The 17,007-nt window shown below is 42.5% G+C and overlaps 1 protein-coding gene across 7 annotated transcripts in view; it reads left to right on the plus strand.

Annotated features, from left to right (window-relative positions):
• Positions 1-16,867, plus strand: part of MAPKBP1 (mitogen-activated protein kinase binding protein 1) — a 99,925-nt gene extending 83,058 nt beyond the window's left edge. For 3 of the 7 annotated variants that reach the window (XM_051621074.1, XM_051621076.1, XM_051621075.1), the window contains 8 exons: positions 866-1,035; positions 2,655-2,800; positions 3,188-3,358; positions 4,242-4,320; positions 5,860-6,170; positions 6,939-8,000; positions 10,886-10,971; positions 11,965-16,867. In XM_051621074.1, the coding sequence (XP_051477034.1) occupies positions 866-1,035; positions 2,655-2,800; positions 3,188-3,358; positions 4,242-4,320; positions 5,860-6,170; positions 6,939-8,000; positions 10,886-10,971; positions 11,965-12,258 (2,319 nt within the window). In that variant the 3' untranslated portion in view covers positions 12,259-16,867. The remainder of the gene's footprint in view (positions 1-865; positions 1,036-2,654; positions 2,801-3,187; positions 3,359-4,241; positions 4,321-5,859; positions 6,171-6,938; positions 8,001-10,885; positions 10,972-11,964) is intronic. The other 4 variants (XM_051621077.1, XM_051621078.1, XM_051621080.1 and 1 more) reach the window with 3 other exon arrangements.
• Positions 16,868-17,007: the final 140 nt, after the last annotated feature.

A 17,007-nucleotide genomic window follows, 5' to 3' on the forward strand; every position in this document is an offset into this window, starting at 1 on the left:
ATTACTACCTGATGCCATTCTTATATCTTCTGAGAAACCTGTTTAGATAGCTCTTCTGTAGTTAGTCCTCCTGCAACATGTGACTTGACATCTTACAGCAGACCCTGTATGAGATCAAGGTTTCTTTCCAGTGACAGGGAAAACTCATGTTTTCTTTTAGCGCTTTGATTATGGCAAAAACAAGCTGAAAAGCTGAGCTTGGAATGATAGATGTGCACTTGTTTACCTGTTAGCCCACTCTGCTGGGGTGCAATTTCTTAACTCCAATAGCCACTGAATGTGGCTCTTATGATGCCCTTGATTGTGCGTTGTGCTCGATCATTAAGTTCTCTTTAATCTTTGTATTGGTGGGTCACAGCAAGTCATGTATGCTCATACCTCAGAAACCCAATGCTTGTTTTCCAGTATCAGTCTGTCCTGATGCCTAACTTCATTAGAGACTTTCCTTCCTTTATAACTGCATGACTGAGAAGAGGATTGGGCTTGCTGCGTTCAGTAAATCAGTGTGTTTTCAGCTGTGGCCCACAGACTTCTCTGAACTATGTCTGATCAGTCTATAAAAGGAAGAACCTGCAGCTGCATGGCTTACACTTCTGATGTGTGGTCAAAGAGGGATGGAGATTTCAGTACTTTCCAAGAGAATTTTAGGGGACTGCAAACAGGAAACAAAATAGGAAACTACAACAGTTGTCCGTCCAGGCTAGTAAATAAGGAGGAACAGGAAAGACATAGTAGTATTGTGTTTTCTGATCTCCAATTTTTGATCATATTCTGTGCTGTAATGCATACTTTCCAACTCTGCATAGCACTTCTTGACTTAAGGAAAAAAACCTGTAATATCTAGTTTTCTCTCTTTTTAAACCAGGTTGGCAGCTCAATACCTCTTCAAGATAACCAGTCTTGTGTGAGATCTCAAGTGATTCGGCTTATGCCTTGTGAAGAGGGGATTTTCCCTCAGGAACTGGAACCTTCTGAGAGTGAGGAGTGTGTAATCTACCCTGAGCAAGATGAAATCCAACACACAGACTCTAGCAGGTTAAAAATAAGCTCTCTGCTGTGCATGGCTTAGACATTTCTGGTTTAGTTTCCTTGCAGCTTGTGTGGTAACTTGAGTGAGTTGACTTACTGCGTGACTGATGCCAGGCATGTTTAGTTGAAAGTTTTACACCAGCCTGATGCTAAAGGAATCTGAAATTAAGAGGGCACCATTAAAATAATCTTTCCTCTGAGGAAACTGCTCATTAACACTCTTCTCTTAAGTTGTTTTTTGTTTGTTTGTTTGTTTGTTTGTTTTTAATAAACAACTTGGGAGCAGCCTTTTTGCTTTCTCCCTTATCTGGGTGGAAATACGTAAAGGAAAACTTGGGAGCTCTAAAACCACCCAAAAGTGGTGTATACATGGCAGTGAAATATCTGCTCAGAAAAAAATAGAGGACACTACTATTTATGATAATTTTTCAAACATAGTTGGGAAGAATTTAACAAATGTAGAATGTAAGGCTTGCATGCAATAGATGGAATAGAAAAGGATGTTGGAGACAGTGGAAACCTGCTTTCTTACTCTGCTGTTTTGTTTTTTTTTAGTTTTGCCTCAATATTCTTTCTGTGTTCCATTTTTTTTCCTTCCCTGAATTTTATTCTTCCCATCTCCTCTTAACCTGATGCTAATGGCTGTTTAATTTCCTCTGTCTCCTCCTACTCTGTTACAAACAGTGAGCTGATATCTTTAGACAGGCTTTATGCAAGACCGCATGCCACGATTTTGCAGTTGGAGCTGCTAGGTTTCTCCCAGTTTCTCCTTATTTACATTTTAATTTTTTTTAAATGATAATATTTAGACAGTGCAGACTCATGTCCTTCTCCATCATGTGAGAAAGGGAGGGGCTCTGGTGATTTCGGATGTAGACTAGACACATCTCAAAGTATATAGAATTTTCAAGCTTCCAGGGGTAATTGCCATTCAGTTCCGTTGAGTGACTTCTGCATCCTGCCTTGCATTGAAGTACATCTGAAACCAAAGTATTTCATAAAGTGGAAAACTGAAGTCCTCAGGCACCAGGGAGAAGAACAGTGCTGGTGTCATTTGACAAAATAAGACTCATGAAATAGCAACTGAAATCAGGAACCCTGTCCTACAACACTGTATTTTTCTATGATGTTCTTCAGTAAATTATTATTGCTCAAACCCAGAATCTTCTCTGTTTTTCAACACAGAAGTTGCCCAAAGAAGCAGGTGATCATAGTGGAAAAAATACTATATTAGGGCTTAAATCTATGACAAACAAGTCTTTATCATGCAGGTATAGGCCTGGTTTTAGTCCCTTTTTCATTACACCGACCCCTATATTTATTCCTTCTCTATACTGGAAATCAAGCCAGGGCAGTGCTGTGCTGGCACCTGGTAATCCTGGGAAACTGACAACACTCAGAAAGTCAGACAGTCTCCTTGAGACTTCACTGTCCAAGCTTAATGAAATGCAAAAACATACTGTATAATGATGAGAGATATCAACTTATTTTTCCATTTGAAGCCTTACTTTTGTAATCAAAGGTGTTACTAACTCAGGTAAGGCCTTATTAAAATTAGAATGTGCTTCTTTACATGCCAAACAAATATATTTTCTAGTGTTGTATCTTTCCTGTCTCTCTTGTAGTGAGTTCCAGGTAAAAGCATCAGCCCATGGGAAGCTAAGTAGAGATTATCACAGTAATGGATGCCCAGACAAACACAGCCCAGACAGTGCCTGCTCTGTAGATTACAGCAGCAGTCGTCTGTCCAGCCCAGACCATCCGAATGAAGGTAAAATGCAAAGACATTATACATGTATTTATATGTGATGTGGAACACTGCAGAAACTTGCCAGGGTGGTTCTGTGCCATGCTTATCAGTTGCTATCCTGACCTCTAATACTCGATCCTCTTCATGAGATGACCTGAGGCCTTTCCTGTGTGCCTTTAGCATTCTTTTACCTTCTAGGTATGGAGGCAGGTTTAATATTGGTTATCCCAATAACCAATGTTATTGGTTTGGGGAATATGGCAGAGGAGAGAATTACAGTTAATGCTGACCAAGCTTTGCTTTAACATTCTACTTTCAATTTAGCATTTTTGGTGATTATTTTTTAAATCTAGCTAATGTTACTGTCATTGTGCTGTTTCAGCATTGGGATTTTTTGCCTTTTTCCAGATTCTGAAAGCACTGAGCCCCTAAGTGTGGATGGCATCTCAGACCTGGAGGGAGAGGAAGGAGAGGAGGATGTCAGTTCTAGCTTGCCGGAGGGAGAAGCCCCGCCCCAACCCGATCAGGAAAAGTTTCTCAAGCAACATTTTGGGACCCTGAGCAGCACTGATGGAAAAGGTACAGCTCTCTGCTCGGTGGGGTGGACTTTGTGTGGTCACTCCAGATTTGTCACCTGTATAAATCAAACCAGGCTACAAGTTCTGCTAGGCTTTCACGTGTGTGTATGAGGGAGCAAAAATGGGGAACCCATGTAGTGAGCACTAAAGATGACTGACATCTGTTAACTCCATCGGTCTGTGTGTAAGTTTGTGTGGATGAGACTGGGGTCTGTGTCAACTTGGGTTAAAGATTGCCCCTGAAATTCTGAAAAGCCGCTCTCTTGTTCTCCCAACTTGTTTTTCCTGTTCTAAGCGAAGGTATTAACTGTGTGTTCACCCGCCCCCATCGGTGACATGTAGTGGCCTCTAGTGGTACAGTGAGGCATACCAAATGTCACAAAAGAAAAGGCTGAAATGCTGGGTGGAGGGAGAGAATAAGACACATGAGAGTGGCAAAGGAACTGGTTAGTCTTTGTCGATCAGCTCCAGCACAAAGCATGTGTTTTTAGAATTGATAATGGTTGCAGGCAGCAATATCTATGTGAGTTGTCTGTTTTCTTTCTTGTTTTGTTTGTTTTGTTTTGTTTTTCCTTTGATTGGCTTGTTTTCTGCTTGATGCCAGTGCCTCACAGTACTACAGGCAGGATAGGACACAAAGGGAAGTAAAATAGGAGGAGACATACCCTTAGGGAGAGTAGCAGTTTTAAGGCAGAGTAATCTATGTAGAACAGAAAAGGCAAAGGCAATGAAATTACATCATTCCCTGTGTTTTTAGCTCCAAAAATCCCTCTGGATATAGGGGAACATTTGATAGTCTCTGTGATAAGAAAATGCATGTTTCAGAATATTTGTTCTGTAACTAAACTGCTCTATTTTTCTCTCCATTTAACCAAAATTTTTAGGTGGGTCATGTAGGAGTCTGGAAAGAACCGAAAATCTCAGCATTTCCTCTCGCTTTCTCTCCCAGTCCCCAGCTCTCAGGTATGACTCTGCTTGTTTTGAGTGTTTCTGTTTGTCTATTTTTACTAGTGTGAGTAGCTCTCATTCTAGGCCCTGGGTCAAACTTCTGTCCTTGATATGCCTGGGCACAGCAAAGTGTTAGCACAGCAGCTGGCAGGCTGGTTGCGGACCCTTGTGATTTGGACAGGCCATCCTATGTCACTTCAATTATTCTATTTCTTTCTAAAGTAACACTGTTCTTTTGTTCTTTTTCCTCTTTCAACAATCTGCTTAATTGTTTCATGATTAATGCCTTTATTGATTAAGCTGGAGGAATCGCTAATTACCTAATTTACTCTTTGCTGTTTATGCTCTGTTTATTCTTTTGCATTTCATTCAGCTTGGACAATGAAAGTAGGCTTGTCAACTTTTCCTTTGTTTTACAGTCCTTTCTTATTCAGCTTTGTTTCTCAGTCCCATGTCTTCACAGGGTCCTCTGGTGTTTCATACAAAGCCCTGTGGGGATTTATTCTTCAAAAAAAACCCCTCAATCCTAAAGCACCTCAAAAGACCTCTCCAAGTTCTTTCCCTTTTTGTTTAAAGAAAAAAAATCCCAACAAAACAAAAAAAGAAACAAAAACCCAAACAAAAAAAGAGGGTAAATAATTTTGTAGATTTGGGCTCATTACTGTTTTTAATAAACAAATACTCCTGTACTCTAAAATGCCAGCCTGAAATCTCAGCTCAAATTAGTTTCATTCTATAGGACTGAGCAGATTTGGTTACATCTTCTATGGTTCACCAGTTATGTTTAGATTCATCACGTTAGGGAATTTTTTTTGTCATTGCTGTATTCAGCTGCTGTTGCTGCTGTCTCACGTTGGGAGCGTGTGTGTGGGAAGAAAGGCAGTCGTTAGCTATTGTGTAAGCTTCTGGAGAGTTGCAGTGGTGAGTAAAGGAAGCCACTGGTGCTCTAGAGATGTAACAAGAGAGGCAGTTTTTCATAGCCTAAAACTTTTTAGTTTTAATCTGTTCAGCTGTTCAAACATGCCAGGTTGAAAGTTGCCTCCTTTCTGAAATAAGCCCAATGTACTTGTCTGAAATGGGGAGGAAGAAGAAATTAAGCTTTCCTCTTGAAGATACTAACCAGTTTTCTTAGTAATTATGCTTTCATAATGTAAAGAAAGTATAATTACTTTCTCTTAGGGTATCTTAGAATTGAAAAGATTCTATTGTTAGTAAGGTGCCCTGAGAGAAAAGACCTGACTTGACTTTGCCCAGTCTTCCCTCTGCCTGGAATTTTTCCTTCTCTTTCGCTCTCACCTTTTACAATGTTCCCCCCTGGAAACAGTGACCCAATGCTATTTGGGATCATGCAGCGTAAGGTCAAATGCCTGAAGACCAGTGCTTCTAGGGATGAGTATAATGAAGCAGTAACAGCCTGGGGCATTTTTGTCTTAAAAAAAATCCAGATAGGGAGGGGCTCTTTATCCTAGAGAAACTGGCTTAATTTGTGTGTCTGTTTGTCCAGGGCAATATACTTACTTATGTTAACTGGGATTTCTTTATCCTGTTCTCTAGGCGATTGTCACTCTCTTCATCAAATCTGATACTGGATTCAAAGCCCCTTGAGCCGCCAACCCAGACCAGTCGGTTCACACCAGACCTGTCGAAAAATGACAGCAGCCACCCTGGTGATGCATTGGAGAACAGCCAGCTCCTGGAGAGTGTAAATTCAAATCAGGCTCTTTGTGTCCAGAAAAAACGCAGATCAGCTTTGGAGGCCAGCAGAGTTGGTATGGCTCCTGGACGGGTTATTGCATCCTTTCCAGAAGGCCCTGTGAATACAGCGATGAGAAAGGCACAGTCAGTTCACGACCTCGTTCATGAGGGTAAGGACACAGGTTGGAATGATGGTTTAAACTGAAGAATGAAATAGGGAGATTTGAGCCTGAGTAGAAGATTAAATTAATATGATGTCTTCCTGCATTCCGAGCTACAGGCTTTGCATGTCTTCTAACTCCTAGCCTGTCGAGGGAAAGTATTTTAAATTTGTAATGCAGATGCTGATCTCCTAATTATCAGTCTCTGATATTTGTCTGGCAGCTGTGGGAGGAGCAATGCCAAGGATGAAACGAACTATTTACAAAGAAATTCTCTCTTGCTGTGGGTGGTTGCTTTAGGCCAAAACTGAAGCTCCCCAGGGTAGGGAAGAAAGAGGGAAGGAGGAGACAGTAAGAGGGAGCTTACTGTATCCATGCTCTGTGTGAAAGAACTCCATTTTTTTAAACAGTCAACTCGTGAATCATCAATAAGCACTTGGTTTGTTTTAAAAATAATAAACCTTATCACCGCAACATCATATGTAAGTTTTTGCCTGCTTCCTCTGGCCTGTCAGTTAACTGTCACAGTGGTCTGAGGTCTTCTGGCCATACACTCTAAGAGCAAGTCTCTCTCATCAGGTAAGCAGAAGTGTGTGAGCCAGATGTGGGAGAGCTGTTGAGGCTTGACAATATTAAGCTGAAGTAGTGGTTCCATACAGCTCTCCTAGAGGCTGAGCTGATGCACATAGGCTGGAGTAGCTCTTTTACTTTCCAATTTTGGAATTCACCACAGGCTCTTGTCTATTTTTGGTATGTTTGTCTGTTTAATTTTCACAGATAAGGGTCCTGGAGTGATATCCTCTGCCAAGCAGCGTCCTCAGACTCTTTTGGTGGTTGAGAAGGATCCCAGACCTAACAATTGCAGGGTGTTATCAGCCAGTATGTTGAAGATGGATGGATCTGGTGCTCTGCTGGCCAAAGATGTCAGGGCTGCAAAACCAAAGTCCTACATGAACCCTACAACCAGCTTCCGGGCTAAGATGTCAAGGAGCATATCTGTAGGGGAAAATCTGTACCTTGGTTACTCCACTGAAATGTTGACTGACGGGAGGACTAGCCCTCCAGTGGCAGAGAAGACACAATTTAGTTCCACAGCAGATGCTGAGAAGATTAAGCTACCAGTGAAAGAAAATGCTCCAGTGAAGCCAGCACTTCAACCAGTTGTAAACTGCTCATCTCCCAAGTCCTTCCACAGCAAGTTGGCATCATCAAACCGAGCACATCTGATTCTTGACATTCCTAAGCCATTGCCTGATAGACCCACACTGGCCTCCTTCTCACCCACTACCAAATCAAAAACCCTGCTTGAGCCACAGTCTCCACAGTCACCTGCTGGGGCCTGTAGAAAGAAACCCTCTTTTCCTGAGGTCCGAGCCTCCAAGAAGGAGACTCAAACTGCTGGGTCTCTGGTTCTTGGTAGAGAGATCCCAACAGGACTTGCTAAGGAGAGCCCAGTGGAGAGCCCAGTCTCAAGGACAGGTTGCCAGGATGAGCCAGGGGTCACTAATCCAAAACTGAGGGAGTTGTCAGAGGGCCGGCACCTGAGGTCTCCTGAGGGCACACTGCCCGTGTGCAGGGAGAGGATCACCGGCATCACTTGTGTGCTAGATAATCAACCTGGACTTTGCCCACTAGACCCCATCAGGCCAAGGTCTCCTACATCTGTAACTGCCTCGGCACAGGTCTCAGGTGTGCATGGATACTCATCTCTTGTCTTCCCCCTTCTGTCTCCTGTCTTTGTGAATCGCCTCACGATCCCATCACATTTCTTTACGTCCAGCTTCTGGCCTGTCTCGTCCTGTCTGCACCTGTCTCGTTCCATAAGCCATCCTCTCAATGGTGAGACACTTCTTCAACCTAACATCTTTTTCTCAGTCTTTAATTTTCATTTCCTCTGGGTCTTATGTCTGAAGGCCATTTTTAGCTGAAAATTTTGTAGACCTCAGCACTCTCATGCTTTTAGTCGTACAATTACATTTAGGGGCTAAAATCTCTATCTGGTCAGTGTTAAAAGTTGATGTGCTGGGAATCCCCATGTGAGTGTGTTTAAGTTACATCACCCGTGGCCCACTCAGAGCATGTCTGACCAACAGATGAAAGCACAGGCCAACATGTGCTAGCTGAACCTAGCAAGCACAGGTAACAGTGACAGAGAAGTTACGTCAGGCAGCTCAGGCTTTACTTTGTTTATGTGCAGGTTCCAGAAGGGTTTGCATAGTCTTATCACATGAGATAAGGCGTGACAAACATGACTTCCTTGCTGTAGCCACCTGTAAAAGTGGGAAAGTCTCTGTGTTGCTGTCACTTTACTTTCAGGACAAATCTTCCTGAGATACTCAGCTGAGTTCTCCAGTAGGAAGCTGCATGTTAACCACTGCTCTGATACCTTGTGCCTTCAGGGGATGATACAGTGCATAGTTTTTAATCCCTTTTTCTAAGTTGTTCTTATTTGTATCTGATCAATTACTTCTGTGGTCCCAGGCTGCTTCATGCAATGGTTAAGCGTAGTATTTCCACACCGAAGCATTGCAGAAGGATAGTCTGGTTTTGATGCACCGTGATTTTTCTTTTTGCATTTCTAGAGGAATCAAATGCCCTGTGATTGAAGCACTCTTACAGAAAGCAGGACATGTGGTGTTTTGTGTGAGGGACCTCCTGTTCTTTCACCATAGGTAGCTGCTCTGTAGAGCAAGTGAGTGCATTTGAAACTTTCAGACCTTCTCCTCAGAGGGATGAGGTTTCCTTCTCAGCCTGGAGCTGCAGAATTACATTCTACAGCAGAGAAGTAACAGTCCAGTTGCCTGTACTCTTTACACAGAGCTTCCTCTTCTAGACTTGGGAATCAAGCTACATATCATGGGTTTTGGTCAGTTGCTAGGACTCGTTGTTTGCAGAATGAGCACAGTGCAGAGAAAGAACAATTTTTTGCAGCATTGATTATTATTTTTTTTAAGTAGTTCCCACTACATAGCACACCCTGACAGAATATTTAGCAGCATCCTTTAGTTAGAATGATTTAGCACAGTGGTTCCCCAGTTGTTTTGTTTTTTTCTCACTGGACAGCAATCAACCTTCAGCTTCTTACAGACCATGTTTCCCAAATTTTTGGTCGTAGATGCTGGAAAAGCTGTTTAGATCCATGTTGGCTGTTACTGTGAACAATTTATTGTGGCTTCTGTGAATTATAGTGTGGCCATTTATATTAGAAGTGTACGGTTGGCAGAGACCTGTTTTGCTTCTGACTTGCTCTGTAACTTTGGGTTTCCAGTTAATTTTTCTGTTCTTCCATTTTCCTGCCTGTATAACAGCTGCAGTAAAGAGACTTGATTGTTTTCGTTAAAGCGTTTGGACACCTACAGTTAAAATACTGTAGATGTGCTTAATACTGTTGCTGTGTTTAATATTCTCTGCTGGTTTCTGAAGAGCTCTGCTCTGCACACCCAAGAGGCAGAAAATGCCTGTTACTGAAGCATTTATGTTATGTTCATGACCCTTCTCCAGCATAAAAAGCATGATCAGAGGAAAAATCCAAAAATGATCATGAGAAGAAATAGCTGGGTTTAAAACAAAAAGAGGGGTGGAGTGGGGCAGGGGAAAAAAAATGTGGGGAAATAAAAAAAAAGGCAAAAATTGTGGATTGCACTGAAGCCCACTGTGCTTCAGACTCTACACAGTTGGGTGACTTGGGAACAAAATATGCAGATGGAAGGATTTGTTCCTGCCCCTTTGCTCTTCTAGGTGTGTTTGCTTATGTATGAATAGATATTTTTCTAGCTATATTGGCTTATATATCATCTAGGTATATTCAGAAAGTTAGTGAAGTTCCCTTCCAGCCTGTTCAAAGATGATGTTCTTAGTATTGCAGAAATAATAGTGATCATGTGACCAAGTTTTGCTTTTAGGTAATTAAAGGAGGTTGAATGGCTTTTGTCCAGACCTTTACAAACTGAAGATAACTGCAGATTGTTTATGTGTCTATGTCTTTGTTCATGGTTTATGTCTAACTCATGAAAGTGTTTATTTTATTAAAACATTGCAGGACTTCAACTCTGATGCTTTGGTGGGGCCAGGCAGAAGGTGGTGCCTTTTGATTGCTTGCTTTTATTTTTAATTTTTGAATTACGTTGTATCAGCAGGGCATATCCTGGGTTGCTCAGAAATGTGATTCTGTTGTGTTTGAGTTTGTTGTCAAGACTCCTCTGGAACTTAGTCCCCACTAGAGAACACTGTAATAATTCAGTATAATCCTTCTTGTACACTTTGCAGAAGGATGCATGAGTGGGAGCATGTAGATTTCTGACTAGGTGGAGGCTAAATTTGAGGCTCCTCAGATCAGTCCTTTTTTGCCATTGGAAGCCTTCATTCAAACTTGACTTTATTTATCTAAATTGAGAATGGCATGGGTAAACTGTGCCTATCCTTGACTAACAAAAATGTGCAATCTGAGAAAAAACATTGCTGTCTTTGGAGAAGCCAAAGACTGGAAAAAAACAAACAAAAAAAGAATGTTTGAAACAAGCAGCATCTCTAAGCAGTATGAAGGAAAGCTCATGTAGAACTTGCCTGTTTAATTATTGGCTCAAACCAGCCCTAAAAATTGAACGAGAAGTGTGTCCACGTGGTCTTTCAAATATATATAAAAGTTTTCTTGCCGAACTGTGAGATTGCAGGTATTGGAGTCATCTGTGCTTTAGTGTGGGTTTTTGTTTTTTCTTCCCCTTCAGAATCGTGCGTCAGTGTAGAGCAGTGCCAGCAGGTGGTATCCGAGCTGCAGGACAGCATGCGCAGAGCCCTCCGTCTGTACCGCAGGGTGAGTGACCTCAGGCACGGGCTCTGCTGCAGTGGGTGGGTGGGCTTCACAGCCCAAGAGCATCTGGTGAATGTGCTTGCTGGCTCAGGGTCTTCTGTTGGGTGTTCAGTGTCACAAGCTGCCTGGTTGTCCACTTGACTGCACCTTAAGCTTCAACTGGGGAGGCAGGAAGATTTCCAACTTCTGGATTTTCCAGTGGCTTGCTATGGAGCTCTGAGCAAATCATTTAACTTTTTGGTCTGTTTAGCATATCTGTGAACTGAACATAACAGTGCTCTTTTTCAAAGGGGTATTAGGGAATTAGTTAATATTTATACAGTGCTTTAGAGGTACAAAATATTATAGGAGCTTTAAGTTATATTATTGCCATCTGTTCTGTTTTTGGTGCCTGGGAAAAGGATTAGCAAATGTGGGTTACCATGGGAATCCAGCTGTGACACGGAACATGGAACTGCTCATCAGTCCATCTCACTGGCAGACCAGAGTTACATGCAGAACAAGATAACGGCTCTTAATTTCTTTGCTTAGCATTCATCTTTCAAGTCTCCTGTAATGCCTGTGAAACTTCCCTGGTGAGCTTTGGCCTTGGGGTCCTCTGCAGCTCTGACCTTAGAGCATTCATTAGCTTTCCAGCTCTGCTGTGTGCTGTGACCAGCTGTATCTGGCAGACAGGAAGAAAAGGAGACTGTGGCCCTGTGCTGCAGCTGGGAAATGTAGCACCTCTTTAGGCCCAGTATAAGGGGAACACTACCTGGAAATGTGCTTCCCATTTTTATCCTACTGGAGCAATGTCTCTGGATTTTGTGTGACTAGCAGTATTGGATGCATGCCCTGCTGTAAGACTAAACTGGCAGTCTCAAATGTTGAAAGAAAAGGACACTTGAGTGCTTTGCAGATCTTGAATGGCTTCGGTTCCCGAAAGGACGGAAACTCTTTAGTTGTTCTACATAAACCCAAATGCATTCTTTTATCCTTTTCCCTCTCTGTTTTCAGGTGTTAAATGATACAGAGTCTTTTACTGACAAAGATAAAATAGCAGGCCTCTTGACAGAAACATTCTCCTCAATGAAGAAACAACTGGACTCTCTGAAGGATGAGGAGGAGCTTCCAAAGGTTAAGGAGATACTGGTGAGGCCACAAGATACCACTAACCCACTGAATGAGGGATGTGGTGCCAATCTACCAAGTCCCAAGAGTCTGGGAGATGAGCAGACACTAGCTTTGCTGGAACAGTACTCAGAACTATTGCTACAAGCTGTGGAACGACGCATGGACAAAAAGCTCTAAGAGGGGTGGCTTTCAGGTGTTTGAATACACAAAATTAATCCCAAGAAGAGGACCATGGAGGGAACTTCAGACAAATACTATCATTGCACTGGTCTAGGGCTGGTGGGGAGACCTTTATAAATTTATTTCCTCAGGTCCCTACAACTGACTTGCTCTAATTCTTAGCAATGTGCTGGCCACAATTTTAATATTTTTCCCCAATGGTCTTCAGCTTCCTGTCTCTAGACAAAGTCTTGAAAGAGGAGTTTGGAGAAATTGCCTTGAAATTTCTTCATAGCCAGGAGGTCAGGATGTGTGACACATAAAGAAACAAAGAAAATCCAGTTTATCCAAGAAATTCTGAACTGCTGACTAAGAAAAAAAAGGAGTCCAAGTGAAGCCAATCCCTTCCTCTCCAAGGCTTCATGAGAATCAAGAAGCAGACTTTTTATGGGTTTATTTATTAATTTATTTTTCTGACTGTTGCTCTATGTCACATTTGTGGCTGTTATCTTTGTCTTTTAACAAAAACTGTAAATCCCTTTGCCATATCCAAGCGAGAAACAATCTCTGTATTATAAACCCCCAACAGGGAGACAGGCTGGAGTGTCTGTGCAATTAATGAACTGTTTTCTGCTTAAATCTTGTCTTGCTGTTCTTTCTTTTCCTGCCTTAGTTTTGTTACTTGGAGTCATCCTACTGTTGTCATGACAACCCTGTCTGCTTTTCTCTTGTTTCAAGAGAGTCCCCACACTGTATTTTATCTGCATTTACCTCTGGAGGAAGGCTCTGCAACCCTTGGACCATGCTTTGGAGATTACTTAGTGAATTCTGTAGTGATAGTTTTAATCTGGAATTTGATGTTCTACTGATAATTCAGACTGGGTTTTCTGCAGACATTTTAAAAATGGGATTCAGATACAAATATGAAAGTTTGTTTCAGCCACCTTCTATGATTAGGAGCTGGATATTGACTTTGATATTATCATGACTGGGAAGTATGGGGTGATGATTTATTTGTTGAGAAGTGACATGGAAAAGCTGGTTTCCATCTCTTACAGTGTAACTCTACATTTGACAGATCCTCAGTGCAACAGCTCATCTGTGTCATTTGTTCATTTCACTCTGATAGGAAAATGTTTTCTTCTTGCTTTTCCAGTAGAACAGGGTATTTGCATCCATTTACATCTCTTAACTTTTGTAAAACATTTCAACTACTCACAGAAAATGGTTTCCCAAGAACTCTGAGCAAGATATTTTGCAATGTGATTAACACAATTTACCCTGCCCCTAGCCTCTTTGCTTTTCTTTAATTTCTTGTCTAAGAAACAGAAAATCTTCCCTTCTGGCATTTGTATGTGTAATACTCTTCTCACTCTGTGAAGCTTCTCAAAGCCCATGCAAACTTATGTTTCTTGTGGCTTAAAACTGTCCAGTGATCTTTATTTGGTCAACGATAAGCTAAGAAAAAAAAAAAATTAAAACAAATGGAATTCTTCAGCACCTTCCCTCTTAGTCCCACTCCTTTTCACAACAGGGACAGGTATGCAAAATGCTTTATTTCTTCCTCCATCTCTAGTCTGTCTTGGATTTATATTCAGGCAGAGCAGTGTAATCTCAGTTTGTAAAACTAATGCAAACAACAAGCTTTTGACAGGAGAGAGACTGCTAGCATCTGCGGAAGTGACTCAAAGGCAGCCAGACTGCATCACTTGATTCCACAGGTTACAGGCTTGAAGCAGTTTCCTTTCATTTTATGGTCCTGGCTGTCATGTCTTGGAAACCCTGTGGCACTTGGAAATGTGGTCTGTTGACTTCTTGTCTGTGACTGGAGATCTGCAGTGCAGCCTTTTTTCTACTGGGCTGGCCAGCCTAGCGTTAGGATTAAGTTATTCTTCTGAATAACTTCAGGGCTGAATAATTTGCAGTTCTCTCTCTCCTCCTGACAGGTTTGCTGGCTGACCACCACTGGCAAGTGCTTCAGTACTTGGCAGTGTGAGGAGCACTTTGAGAGCTTTCTAGCTGCTTCTGCCTGTAATTTAAATCTGCCTAATTGTGTTTCAGGTGTCCTCGGTAACCTTCCCTTCCATGGGCTTGTACTGAAATTTTAAAGCTGTTATTTTCTAGTCCTGTCTCAGCCTTGCACTGTGCTGAATCAGCTGGTGTGCTCGGTCTCATGGGCAGCTTCGCTTGCACAGACAGGTTTTGCAAAGGAAGGTAAGTTGAAAAACAGAGAAGAAATTTCTGGCAGTTTCCTTGAGTGAAAAGGTGTGCTGGAGATGCCATGAGTAGAATGTATGCTTGCAGTCTTGTTGGGTCTGTGATGGATTTAGTGTCGGTCAGGCTTGCTTTTGAGGTGATAAGTTCCTCCACTTTCAGACTGTGAACATATGTCCTAGTATACAGGAAAATTCTTGCTGTACTGGGGCCACAAGACACTCAGGTAAAATAGCAGTCCCTCCAACCCAGGTATCTTTTGGTACTGGTGATAATGGTTTGAGGGTCCTTTATATTACTTCCCTGTGCAATTTTATTCCATTTTATTATTTGAACTTTGAGGTAGTGACAAAAAGGGTCAGAGATGATGCGGAAGATCAAGTGGTGAGAATGAAATTCCCGTTAAGGTAAAGAGCAACAACCAGTGAAGTTGACATAGGGCTATGAAACAAAGCTCCTTGGAAATTAGTTGTGTGAACCAAATCTGATTTTTTTAAGCTGATCAGAGTGGGTTTTACACTCTGTAATGGATTGTGCTTGGGGTCGTAGCTGCATACAGGAAACCAGAGGTAAAATCTGATCAGAATGATGGTAAGAGAAGTGTTGGGCAAGTAGATCAGTTGGAGGATGGTTGTGTAGTTTAAAATAAATTAGAATAGTAAATGTAGGACGCTTAGGAAAACAGAGTAGAGGTAGACATAGTCTTGGCCTGAATAACACAATTCAGCCAATACCTGTGAAAGATATAGTACAGAAAGGCTTCAGGAAAGTAGATTTAGGACTGAGATGATGATCTGTAATTGAAGGATGAGTTGGAAGCGGTTTGTTTTTAAGTATGTCCTATATGGCCTCTTGTTTCTTCGCTCGCTGTCCTCTAAGCAACTGTTTTCTCTTAAACGGCAGAGTTGTAAGCTGATTGCCCAAGGCTTGGATGTTATGAATTGAGTAGTACAAGTAACGGAGATGCTGGTGCCACAAGTTTGTTGCTGAGAGGGGTAAGGAGGTAGTGTTGCTCTTTGTAATTTGAGACTGATCGAACTGATTCTTCCTTGCTAACTTCCTATTGCTGGCAGTAGGAAATATCATTCAAAATTCTAGTTTACAGAACAAATGTGTTACGTTTTGTTGCACCTTGTAAATGTGTTCCACCACAGGCTGTCCATTGGGCCAGGTAGAGAAATACTGAGTGGTAACAGCCTGAGAAGTGAAGAGCTTGTGGGAGAAGTTCATGAACTTGAGTCTCTCCTTCTTACTGGTTTGTGTGGGTGTTAGCATATGCACAACCAGATACCTGTGTTAAGACCAGTTATTTGTTTAACTTATAGCCTGAAAAAATAATTTGGACCTACGTAACCTCTTTAAATACATTTTGTCCCCTTCAACCCAACATTCCTGGTCAAAATGAGAACAGTTGTTGGGGATTTTTTTTCCATAGTGTAAATAGTTTTACTTTGCCTGTGGGACCCCTCGGTTCGTACTTGAGCCCTCTGAACTGGTGCAGTAGGAAGGGCTGCAACCTGAGAGCGCAGCAAATGCTGTTGTTGTATTTCCCGTTGCCGGCAGGGTAACGCCTTCCTCTTCCCCACCCCTCAGTAGCGCCCAGGAGCGGTGTGTGCGGGGGTCTGCGTTTTTCCACCTCCTCTCTCAGGTTGTCTTCTCCTTTCCACGCAACCTCCCAGGTGATGGTAGGGGCAGGCCTTACAGCAGCCTCCTCCCCAGACCCCGTTTTGCAGACTTCATCACAACTCAGAGGAATTGAGACGTTTAATTTCCAAGAATAGATACATTATGAACTTTTTTTTTTTTAAAGAAAGAATATGTATATAACTATATATAAGAAAAACTAAATACAGGGATTTAAACACAATTGGTAAATTAATGCATGTACACGGTGTCTCCTCCCACCCCACCCCGTGGGATGCGTAGCACCCAGGGTACTAAATGACAAAAACCTCATTAAAATAATAGGTCTTAAGCAGCCCCTGAGTGAGCAGGTGCTTCCTCCGCTGGATAGGACCAGCACGGCCCGTATGTGGAAGGGTGTGTGAGGAGCCCGGCTGGGGCCGCGTCCCTGGGGAGCGGGGTTCGGCGGGAAGAAGCCCCGTCCCGCCGGGCTGGCTGTGCTCCCGCACTGCCCTCTGCTCCGCCCGCCTGAGAAACAGCAACAATTCCTTCCTGCTTTATTTTTAGGTGCGTGTTTTTATACTTTCGGCTTTAGGTAAGGTAATCCTTTAACACGTCTTTTTTAATTATTTGGAAAACCAATAATAAAAATCGTTTCTTGTTTTTGTTTGTTTTGGTTTTGTTTGTTTTGTTTTGCACTGTGAGGCTCCCTGCGCGAGCTGATTTTAACTCTGTACTCATTTGTACTCTGTGTCTTCAACTGTTTCAATAAAGACGTGATCATTTGTTACCGAGCTGCGGTTGGGCTGCGCCACAACCCCCCCCCCCCCAAACCAGCGCCCGGGGCTCGGTGCTGCCGGGGGCGGCGGGGGCAGGAGGGGAGGGCGGGGCCGGGCGGGGCCTCCTCCCCGCGGCCGGGCTGGGCTCCGC

Source organism: Apus apus, chromosome 5, assembly GCF_020740795.1.
Source record: "Apus apus isolate bApuApu2 chromosome 5, bApuApu2.pri.cur, whole genome shotgun sequence".
NCBI lineage: Eukaryota > Metazoa > Chordata > Aves > Apodiformes > Apodidae > Apus > Apus apus.